The sequence below is a fragment of the Gobius niger genome (assembly GCF_951799975.1).
Source record: "Gobius niger genome assembly, chromosome: 8".
Taxonomy (NCBI): domain Eukaryota; kingdom Metazoa; phylum Chordata; class Actinopteri; order Gobiiformes; family Gobiidae; genus Gobius; species Gobius niger.
This window is the reverse complement of record NC_136859.1, coordinates 11743154-11754950: the sequence shown is the minus strand read 5'-3', so window position 1 is coordinate 11754950 and position 11797 is coordinate 11743154. Positions and strand designations below refer to the sequence as shown.

Below are 11797 nucleotides of genomic sequence, written 5' to 3'. Positions count from 1 at the left end.
CGCTCTCTCTCACTCCTCTCTCCCGCTCACGTTATGTCTCTTTTGAAGCCAGAGTAGCAGAAGTGATCCAGCGCAGCGCACCGCAGTGCCGGGGACGCACTGACAGAGCGAGGATGACCAGGACTTTATCCAAAACACTCAATGCTATACGTGAGAGATAATTTTGCAGAAAGGAAGAGAGGGAGACAGAGGATCTTCAGCCTGTCGTGAGGTTCTCCCGCTTCTGGGGCTGGCGCGAGCGCACGACTCTCGGGCAGGGTGAGTATGCCTTCTTTGGTTTTGAGTTTTGTCAGGGTGCGTGGCGTATTATCTGCCATTAGAAATCTTCATGCTGACTGGAACCGAAGCCGCAGTCGTCCGGTCTTTGTGCTGTTCATGTGCTTATTAAGCGCACGTTTATTTTGGCATCGGACCAACGCGAGCGCAGCGTTTCTCCTGCTCGTTTGGAGAATCGCTTTGCTTTGTGTTTATTCTCCAAAGTCCGCACGTGCACAGCAGAAGGGGGGGTTTCGGATTCTCCCATGCGCGCAACACCCAAGCCCAAACTTTTAGCATCTCCAATAATTCTTGTATGTAATTTCCCCCCTCTCTTACATGATACGTGGTCTCTGCTCTGCTCTTGGAAAGTCAAGGTTTTTGGACTAAACACAGGTGTGGGCGCGTCCCTTTCTCGTGCGCGGTCACGCTGGGTACCCTTACATTTTATGGGCCAAGGTCTTTCCCGGTGTGTCAGCCCCGTACGTGCACACGCCCCCCCACCCCCTTTCACCGAGAGGCTTCGAGGCGCTGTCAGTCGGAAGATGGTGACAGATTAGGCAGAATTAAACCTTTTGTCCCCCCGTGGCTGCTATCTAACCAATTCAACCGGCTCATTACTTTCTGGGTACGGGAGCCTGAAGGGGCCTGTCTGTCGGTGTTAAATGGGATCGTTATCAGAAGTCACAGGAGGCGGAGGAGGAAGAAGGTGGGTTCCCTGTGCGTCCCAAACTCTTCAATGTGAGAGACGAATGCTTCCCCCCGAAAGTGTCTGGAAAGCGCGCACACGCACACGCGCACGCACACACACACACACACACACACACACACACACACACACACACACACACACACACACACACACACACACACACACACACACACACACACACTGCGTTTTTTCCACCCAAACTGTTTACCCACGTGTCTCTCCCTCTCGAGTGTTTGGGGTGTTTTCCCATGGTCGGGCCGAGGGGAGCTGTCCGCGGTGCTGAACACGTCTGAAACCAGCATTTACTGCAGTGAAGCAAAATACGCGCATTGATCGCGCCTCACTCCGAAGCACATGGGCTCATCACGCTGCTGCCAAACGCTGGGACTGACCTTACGCTCAGTCCACACACCATAAAAAACTCCCTTTTGGAGATGATAAAAGTTATTTCCGGGCGTGAGATGGACGTTTCAACTTGTTTTGAACTGTAAAAACAAGAAACAAACTATTTATACATGCATTGATTAACCTCTTGCACAAACGCATACATCAACTTAAAAAAATCAATAATATAAATGCAAACTATTTTAATACAATGTTTCTATTCAAATTGTAATAGTTTTATTATGATGAATGCCTTTTCTATTCTGAATACTGATACTTTATTTTCCATTTGCTCGATACTCCCATTCCTACGGCACTAAAACTGGTCAACATAGAAGACCGCTGGTCTTTGGGTCCATCCGTTTTATCTTTATGCATACTCTTATAGCTTTATAGTTTTATAGTTTTAAAGTTTGTGTTGTTTACTATTTATCTCTTCTGCAAGTTTTATGTTTCACGTTTGCACTGAGGAAAAATCCTAGTCTGTAAACATGTTAACTAACAATGGCAATAAAATCCTCTGATTCTGATTCTCTGATATTGATTTAAAGATGGAGATAGCAGTCAAATAGTAGAAGCAGCAATAGAATTAAAGCGTGTGTGTACTGCCAGCTCAGTGTGTGCTGCAGCATTAATGCCACTGGTGGAATACTATGGTTGGACCAATCAACACAATGAGCTGATTCTAGTCATCAGTGTGTGACTCTGTTATTAGTGGGATGGTTTCTGGACTCGGGCCCAGGGTTCACACAGCACGAGCAGGGGCCTGGTCTTCCATAGACACATGAATGAACATAGGGTTAGAGAGGGAGAGCGAGTGAGTCATCCAGACCTCTGCTCTGTCATCTGTGTGCTCTGCTCCTCATCAGGAGATACTTCACTGAGTCTGACTGTGGCAGGTGTTGCATAATAATATGAATCGAACTTGACTTGAGGAAAAAGTGGGTCCATTTGAGCTGCTCAATTCCACTGTCTTAAAGAATCAATGGAGCCTGCAAATGCAGACTGTGGGAAATTTTATTGTTCGCAGGAATGGGAACTCTACACCACAATTGAGCGGTCAGCATGGCAGCATTTCATGTCATTCTGGAACAAATACAGCGGTGTGCAAAAGTGTGGACGCTTTTAATTAACAAAGAGGCAAGCCTAAACATAAATCTAAGCCTTTACTTGTCTTTTCTTACAAATCGCTCACCCCGTTTGCTCCTTTGTGTCTTCCAGATGAGTTCATGCAGCAGTCGCGCCCTCACCATCCTGTCCACAGTGTTCGGGGCGTGCGGGCTGCTGCTGGTCGGAGTGGCTGTGTCCACTGACTACTGGCTCATCATGGTGGAGGGCATCATCCTGCAGCAGAACCACAGCATGGAGGTCAAGATGGCTCTGCACTCGGGCCTGTGGAGGGTCTGCTTTGTGGCCGGTATGCAGCGTCAGTCTGGGAGGAGGATTAAGATCGAGATTCAGTTCACATCGCACATTCTAAAACTCGTTCAAGAGCATTAACATTTGAGAGGAGGCTTAAATATGATAAACCAAAACAAGAACTACAGGTCTTTCAGAACATGAGGGCTAAGCTACAGGGTTAGCAGGTTTCATACATGAGAGGACCGCAACGTCAATTTGATTGCGATTTACAGAACTACTATATGAGTATCTCTTATTCATACGGATAAGGTTATTATTGAATTATTTATCTTTCGGGGGAATGAGTGCAGGAATGACTAAAAGCCTGTAAAGAAATGGCTAATGGAAACCCTTCAAATATCCTCTCTATATTTCATTGTTGCATTTCCAAGGATTTGATTGAGATGTTTTTGCTACCTAATGAAATGTCCTGTAATGCTAAAAAAAAAAAAAAGAGGCTGCAGTTTTTTGGTTATTTATATCTTTCAAACAATCATTTCAGTTTTATCTTATGACTGACTCCTTGCCCACCTCCACCGATGAGAGCCAGCCGAGTGCAAATCTCTGTTCCACTGCTTTAGGCCTCGGGGCAGGAGCAGCTGTTCGCTAAGAAGCACACGAAGCAGAAAGGTCAGGGGGCGACATGTGGTTCAAAGTTGTTGGAGGGCAGAAGTGTTGGCTAAGTGGATGGCCACATGTGGAGAGTTTTTCTTTTTTGATCACTAGGTTTACTTCCCATGGGTTTGTAGTTGAGATCAAGGGCACGTTTTTGGGTGATTTGTCCGCTGCATTTGGCCCAGCCTTGGTTGCCGCCGGGGCGACCTGTAAGGAGGAGTGGGCAGCCGTACTACATGTGGAGCCCAGGATGATAGTCAGAATCGCCTGGCTCTTGAGCATGTTTGTAGCGGTCGAGGAAACCGGAGTACCCAGAGGAAACCTACGCAGACACGGGGAGAACTTGCAGACGCCCCACAGAGAGGCCACGTTCGGTCCAGGGATCGAACCTGGAACCTTCTCGCTGTGAAGCACAAGCGCTCCCGTGCCGTAAAACTATTCTTTTGCTTTCATTTATTGTATCCGTTGAGATTGAAATCGCATTTACAACTATAACATGTGCAAAACTTCAAGCATTTATGACAGTTAAAGTCTGGTGCAGCTCCATCCGATCAACACAATAATGCAGCTAACTATTACAGCTATCAGATGAACAAAGAGCGCACAGATTGACTGTTTCATTAGAGTATTGCATAAATATGTTGATTATGAAAACCTATAAAAAAGTCTTCCCTTGCTCAGTGTGAATTTGTGTTTTAAATGAATCCAGGAGGTCCCATACTGCTTATGAAATCCTCTGTACAATGTTAAAGAACAACATTTAAAGAAAACTACACTCAAGTACATAATTATAACCTTATTTACCTGGCCACTGTGCAAAAACAATTGATTATATTTGAGCAAATGGTCCATTCTTTGTACGATAGATAAATAACCGTTGTATTCAGCCCTCGCCTCCATCTGAGCGAGGGCCATCGACGTGTTCCACAGCAGTGACACGGTTTGTTGATCTGTTTCCATACAGGGACAGAAAACGGACGGTGCGTTGCGTCGGAATACTTCACTGAACCAGACATAGAAATCACCACAGAAAACACAGCGAACATCCTGAGTGAGTAAAGTTCAATAAAAACATTTGTGTAACTATGTGATAAGAAGTGCATCCTGAAGAGTTAGCAACCAAGATGATCTTTCAACACAATAAAAAAGTACTATATTTACTTACATGATTCTTGATCTACTCTAAAGTATGAGTTTATGCTTTACTTATACCCTACAAAAGTGCTTCTTCTGTGATTATGTGCAGTTTTTTCTGTTGCTGACTTGACTTTTTCCCTTTGCTCTCCACAGAAATGGTCCGCACGGCCACTCCCTTCCCCATGGTGTCTCTGCTGTTCGTCTTCACCGCCTTTGTCATCAGTAACATCGGGCACATCCGGCCACAGCGCACCATCCTGGCCTTCGTGTCCGGCATCTTCTTTATACTCTCAGGTCAGAACGACACTCCCCACCCTCCCCTGGATTGCAGCAAATGACCAGACAGTCCAGGAAATAATGTTGCACATGTTTCTAAACCTACTCTATTTTTCTTTTTGTCCCGAGTGAGTGAATAGTAGTAGTAGGTGCATTTTTTTGCCACAGTGGTTGCAAAGTGAACATATTGCTTTAAAGTTGCCTGAGCTCAAGTGTCCAGAGAAAGATGGATTTATTCATTTGAATGTATTTTTGCATATTAGTCTTAAACCTTGTTAAAAGTGCGATCAATCAAACTCTAAATTGAAGAAAATCCATTGCATTGCATTGATCGGACCTCATGTTTTTAAGATTCCTGCTTGTTTCAATCTTAAACTTCCATGATTTTCTGCCCTGGTTTTCATGATCCTTTAATAGACTATTTGCATTTGTAGTTTGCTTTTATCTATCTAATGCCCTTTAATCACTTACTCTAGACTTAATTTAGTTCTTTTAGGTTTTATTGTTACTATGTAGCCCCAAATAGCAGGTGAAGCCATCCCTGCAACAATACAGCAGAAGCCCCATCATTTCAAAAAGGACACTGCTGCAGTTTGCATTGTTGACCACCAGGCGTCTCCCCTCTGCTTCTCTTCTCGCCTCGGCCAGTGGTGGTGCAGAGCCGATGGAGGAGGAGAGGGGGGTCGGGGGGGCGAATAGACGTGGGACTTATTATAATAAAGGCGTCGTCACGTGACGCCTTTAAGAAAGTGCCGGCTCTGCTGCGGTGATCATCACAGTGCAGCGGAAGAGCCTTTGACGCACCGCACCGCAGCGCACTGACACAGAGTCCTCCTGGCGCTTACGTAACTGCATTATGTAATGTTTACGGCCCGTGTCGCAGCCTTTGATTTGATGAGCTGTTGTGTGATAATGATCCTACCATTGTTTATCCTGGCACTGTGTAGTGATTCAGTGCGTTTACTTTATTGTAGCCTGACTTTACCTTTGTGGGTCTAAGTCTGATGAATGGACAGTCATGCTAATGCTGAAGAAAAGTTGCACATACAAACATATTGTGCCCATAGAATACAAGTGCCAAGTAGCATCGGTTATATTATCAGGTGTAGCACATATTAGCAGCCTCAAAATTCTAATCAAAGACATTTTTCCCAATTACTAAAGGTTTAATTTGACAAGTTTTAATGCTCTAAGTAATATTTTTGCGCTGACTTTTCTGCACACATTTTCATAATAAAATCACTATCTTGTACCATGGCAGTCTGTATAGTCTGAATGTGCAGCCAGTGTTTACTTAGCATCGTGCACAAAAACTATACAATAAAAGAGTTGATAGATGAGATAATGAGATTACTGACTGTGCGGTTCCCATTGGATTTGAAGACACAGGGGCAGTAATGTGGCATATTTCCAGAAGAATCCACTACCTGTACTGTATGTTTTAAGATTTTCACTGTCAAACTTCCCCCCCGCATTTAACGGCGCCACTTTCTCTCCACTACATCTTCCTTAAGTCGCATAAAGACAGACCTGTGCTCAATCTGCTCCTGTTCATTTATTCAACAGATGGTTTGACAGCAGCATGATTTGTGCATTTTCTCTTCCTGTTCCTGAATTGACTCGGTGTATTCCCTCGTGTAGCATGTAAATGGGCTGCTACAGTCTATAAATACCTCCATAGGCACCAGCACCAAGCAGCTTTTGTTGAATATTGATTCTTTGATGTTGACCATATGTCGAAGTTCATGCATTATACATCGTTAGGACTGGCTGAGCGCGGGGCCTTTAATCTTGTATGGTTTGCTTAAGGCTTTCTATGCAGTGCGGAGAAGACATAATGTTACTTCAAATGCGGCCAATGCTTTAATCTTGTTTTAAGCCAATATATTGCGAAAGGTTAGATGAGAGAGATGAGATGAGGTCCAGGAATGACATGGTCAAATGGACATTCTGTCTGCACAGGCTATTAGGCTGTCCCAGTGTTATTGCAAGAGAGACACAGCAATTTAATGCCACTTATTAAGACCAGCTTTAACCACAAAAAAACTCAAGTTAACGTGTATATGCTTTTGGAAATATGACTTATTTAGAAGGGTGTCAGTTGCAAGTTCATCAGTTGCATAATTATAATTTTATTTCAGTGAAGCAGCAATTTTAATGAAGAAATGTTGGACAGAAAAGTTATTTTATCTGAATTTTTAAGCTGCTGACAGGGAGTGACATAGATGAAGGACGGTAAAGTTCCATAGCAATTTTACTAATTTCCCATTGACTTAACATGGTTGGCGCGGCAACAGTTTAAGATTGTTGTCCTCCATCTATGTCACTTCCTGTTGGTGTGCAATGAGGAAGTGAAACTATAAACATCACAAAAAGATGACCAAACTAAAGAAGGCTGGGTACTATCTTTAACAAAATCTTAAATATAATTGTGTTAACTACTGTATGTTTTAGCAAACATTATGTCTAATGTGTCATATGCACTTTAAGTCTTCACTCTTAATTATGCAGTCTCTTACCAATGAAGCGAGTGTATCTAAAGAGCATAGTCACTTTTTTCAATCCAGCCATCTGTTTGATTTTACTTGTCAGACTGGGATGAGACAACTCTAAATATAAAACCAACTGTTCAAACATACTCTCATGCTATTTCAGATATACAAGAACCACTACATTCTCGTCCATGCGTACAGTGCAAGCAAAAGTTGGCAGCCCATTGCAAAGTTATGATTCATTTAAATCTGTCAGTCGTGCACACATTCTGCTTTGAGAAGTCTGACCTCTTGATTGTGTAGCGCAGTAGCTTCACTGTTAAAGCGACACTGTAAAACACAGTTAAAACAATTATATTTAAGATTTTGCTAAAAAATTGACCCAGCTTTCTTTAGTTTAACCATTGTGATGACAGAAAGTGACATAGATAGAGGCAACAATTGTAAACTTTTGCCGTGCCAACCATGTCACGTCAATAGGAAAACTGCTATGGAACTTTACCTCTATCAGTGTCCAAAAAACTAACTTTTCTGCCCAACTTTTCTTCATTAAAATGCTGCTTCACTGAAATAAAATGACAATTATTACTTACAACAGATGTTCATCCAACTAAATAAGTCATATCTTCAAGCATTAAAACCTGTCATAAGCATCTTTTGTTCAGGTAGACTAATTCATACAAAACAAGCAAACAAACAAGCAACACTTGCAGTGAGCGCTTTCGGCTCATGTGTAGCTTACTACTACGGAGTTTGGAGAGAATGAATAATGCACGAAGTGTAGTAAAGCGACTCTGAGCACGTGGGAAAGCACAATATAATGCATTATTACAGCAAGCAGGTCAGAATGGAATGGAAGCTTATTTGTATAGCGCTTGACATGACAGAAGTCCCCAAAAGTGCTTCACATAGCATCGGAGATTGTTAAAAAAGAAAAATACGTGACAAACAAAATGGTTGAATCAGTGTAGCGTGAATAAAAAAGGAGCGGAGGGAAGATAATTTATCTGTCCCTTTTATAAGTCAATGTTTCAATCACATGGCATCAGTTTTTGTTGTTTAGTGTCTCACTTACAGTATTTTCAAATATTTCAGTTTCAACACACTTAATGTTGTTCCAGATCATTCCACATTATTTATATCGAACTCTAATACAGTTACAGTATTTACAACATTAAAAGAAATCTTCATTTACAGCATTTATTTATGAATTATGATCAAATGACTTACAGGGACAATGTTGAAAGTGAATAGTTATTCTGTCAACTTAAGTTTATGTTCCTAAGGTTCACATTTGTCATCCAAGCAGGACACAGATGAATGACTATGGACTAATTACCTGTGATTATCTGTGATAGTATCTTCACAGTCAAATGAAATGAGTGTCCCTGCCCATCATAATGGAAGCATGTCTCCATTTGCGTTTGGGGAGCTAATGGCTGTGAGTGATGGCCTACATTTGACTTGCCTCCGTCTCTGTGTCTTTGCAGGGCTCAGTCTGGTGGTGGGGCTGGTCCTCTACATCTCCAGTATCAACGATGAGGTGATGAACCGACCCCGGGAGCCAGAGCAGTTCTTCAACTACCACTACGGCTGGTCCTTCGCCTTCGCCGCCTCCTCCTTCCTTCTTAAAGAGGTCAGATAACAGTGGATAATGAGTAAGTCAAGATTGTCCAGCTGTCTGATAGAAACTACTCTGGATCCAGTGTTATCAGCAATATGCTTCATATATTCCCCTGCAATATACAACGCAGGGAAACCCACATACTGTCCACACTATTGATTTGATAGACAAAAAAATACCATTATATAGCGTCTTAATATTTACGTTTTGTCAGTTTCCTTCTGTTTTCTGATTTCTGTGGCTTCGAACTCATGTGATGGTTGTGTGTCCAGGGCGCGGGCGTCCTGTCCGTTTACCTGTTCATGAAGCGCTACGCGGAGGAGGAGATGTACCGCCCCCACCCGGCCCTCTACCACCCCCGTACGTCTGAGTGCAGCGACTACAGCGGCAAGTATCTGCACCCGGAGTCCACCTGGCCTCCCCCGAAGAGAGGCAGGAGCACCTCAGAGGTCTCCAGCGACATCTCCATCCAGCTCAACCAAACGCCCCCATCCAACACCAAGGCCAGCCTGCAGCCGAGAGGGGGGCAGATGGGGGCAGCCACGGGGAGCCCACCCTCTGGTTCATCTTCTGGGAGTTACAAACACGGCCCTCAGTCTGGAGGTTACCCCACAACACACACGTTGCCCAGGGCATCCCACGCTCAAGGCCAAGCTCTGCCCATGGCTGCGCCCCCTTCGCCTATGCCCCCACCGCACTATCATGCACACATGCACATGGGTGCCTCTCCCTGCTAAAGACAGCCCGCAGAGGGATGAGGAAACACTGGATTTCAAGTAACTGTGGAAGACTTTTGGTCAAGTGAACTCCTACTACTACAACTCAGATTGAAGAATGAAGTTGAGATGGAAGAATATTGACTAAAAGAAGAAGAGGATATTTGTTCAAAGGCTCCATAGGAGAAAGAGGAGGAGCAGAGTGAGAGAGAGAGGGTTAGGGTCTGCAGCAGAATACCAACATACCGCAGTGCTGCGGGAAAACTGTTTGCACTTGGAAATGTATGAATCAAAAAGTGTAATGGAAGATTTCACAGTTTTCTACTTTTACAACTAATGTTGAGATTGTTGATTTTCCTCTCATTTATATATCATGATTTCACCTGATAAATTTATAGTAATGAAGATCGTTGTAACACAAGGCTGAAGGGAGTGCGGTGCAAAATGGACAGTGAAATATCAAGAACTGTTCAAAACTTAAGAGTGCACAAATGTCAACATGGCGCTCGTGTTTGTCTGCAGTAAATCATGAATGAAACTCTGGCACTACAAACAGCACTGACTCATTGTGTTTTGGACTGAGGCACACCCTTTGGATGGACACCGTCGACACTGACAGGAGTCTGTCTCCCTCTGCTGGCCACAGTAAGAACTGAAAAGGACACTGAGATGATGAAGCACAGAACTCTATTGAACTGGGTTATGATACTGTACATTGATAAATGATTTAACTACAAAAAGATTATTTTCTATCTAAATCCTGTTATAGGGCGTATTAATATGTGACATTTAGAGAAAAAGTGAAAATGGAATGACGTTGAAAGAGTTTAATATTTGGCATAAACATCCAATAGATTATTTTCTCTAAGTACACAATAGTTACATTCACTTGTTAAATAATATAATTGATATTTAGTCCATAAATGACTTGCCATTAAGGTGCGTTCATAGAATAATAGGAAAAGTGCATATCAGAGTGCGCATTCTGAGGCACTTCATGTCGATGTGCTACACAGTAAAGGGCAGTTTAGAATATCACTGTGAGGTTCTAGAAACATAGACACAAAAGGAATATTATGAAATAACATATTTTACATTGATGCAATGCTTTATGGTAAGATTAATGCTGTATAACTTGTTTTGTTGAGCAATGCTGCACTGTAGCAAAGAAATAACTTTGCTATTGTTTGGGTTATTAAGTACTTTAAATAGTGCCTTGCTCAATGGCACCTATAATCATCTACCTAATTGTAAAATAGCACATCCTTAGACCGTCCAATAGCATGACTTCTGCTGCAGTAGAGTTAGTTAGCAGTGCAGTTAGATGCCAATAGAGACACCATGGTTTGATCACTTGCGCTCCTGAGTTCACTTTGTTTGTTAAACATGAGTGAGCTTTGTCTTTGCACATGGTTTATCTTTGTACAAATGCTGAAATTAAAGCTTTTAGTGCAAACGACACAGCTTTATCATAATTGTATGGCACTTATTCTTTTACTTTACCAAAGAAAAGCTTCTGAGTTGTACTGTGAGTGTGGGGAGCACTGCACTGCAGCAGCTCCTCCTCAGTCACACTGAACACAGCCCCAGGGCCACATTGATCACTCTGTATGTTGATGATGTATACTGTATGTGAGAGGACATGTGTCAGCTGCACAAGCTGTTATTTGTTTTGGAAAAGAGTAACATAAAAAAACAAAAATCCACTAAATATGTTTGATAAGCATGACGAGCCTGGTAGTGATGGGGTGTTTGTTGTAATTTATGCGTAACCAAAGGAAACTTTATCCTGTAATGCAATGTCCTGTTTGGTCAAGGTCAGGCCCTGTTAAATAACTGACAGTGTGAAACAGCTAATGTTACATTATGATCCACACGTCATCCACTTGTCAATACTAATACGAAACACAAAAGCTTTCACTGCACTAATGATCTGATAAGGAGTTTTACGCAATCACCCTCAAACCACTACTTCAAACTAAAAAAAAAACCTATTTTGGTCAAATGCTTCTTTGAACCTAAAAGCCTGTTATGAGTCCATTGTGCACATGTGATTTTAGCGCCTGCATGTTTGTCCATAATAATGTGTGTGAGAGCATGGGTTGAGTGGATCTCTCTTTTCACCATCACCATTACCGCATGAAAGAGCCGTCACTCTGCATTAGCTCTCCCCTCTGCCTCCCTC

General features: G+C 42.8%; 1 protein-coding gene across 1 annotated transcript; it reads left to right on the top strand.

Annotated features, from left to right (window-relative positions):
* cacng7b (calcium channel, voltage-dependent, gamma subunit 7b) lies at positions 1 to 11318 on the top strand. The gene is made up of 6 exons (XM_079561446.1): positions 1 to 258; positions 2573 to 2768; positions 4332 to 4418; positions 4658 to 4798; positions 8763 to 8908; positions 9169 to 11318. The coding sequence occupies exons 2-6, from the start codon at positions 2573 to 2575 to the stop codon at positions 9631 to 9633; spliced, it is 1035 nt and encodes a 344-aa protein (XP_079417572.1). The 5' UTR covers positions 1 to 258; the 3' UTR covers positions 9634 to 11318.
* The last annotated feature ends 479 nt before the right edge of the window (positions 11319 to 11797 follow it).

Bases quoted from the DNA above. Each gene is read 5' to 3' on its own strand.
- cacng7b (XM_079561446.1), top strand. From the start codon at position 2,573: ATGAGTTCATGCAGCAGTCGCGCCCTCACCATCCTGTCCACAGTGTTC. The intron at 2,769-4,331 runs GTATGCAGCGTC...GTTTCCATACAG, and splicing joins GAGGGTCTGCTTTGTGGCCG to GGACAGAAAACGGACGGTGC. The intron at 4,799-8,762 runs GTCAGAACGACA...GTGTCTTTGCAG, and splicing joins CATCTTCTTTATACTCTCAG to GGCTCAGTCTGGTGGTGGGG.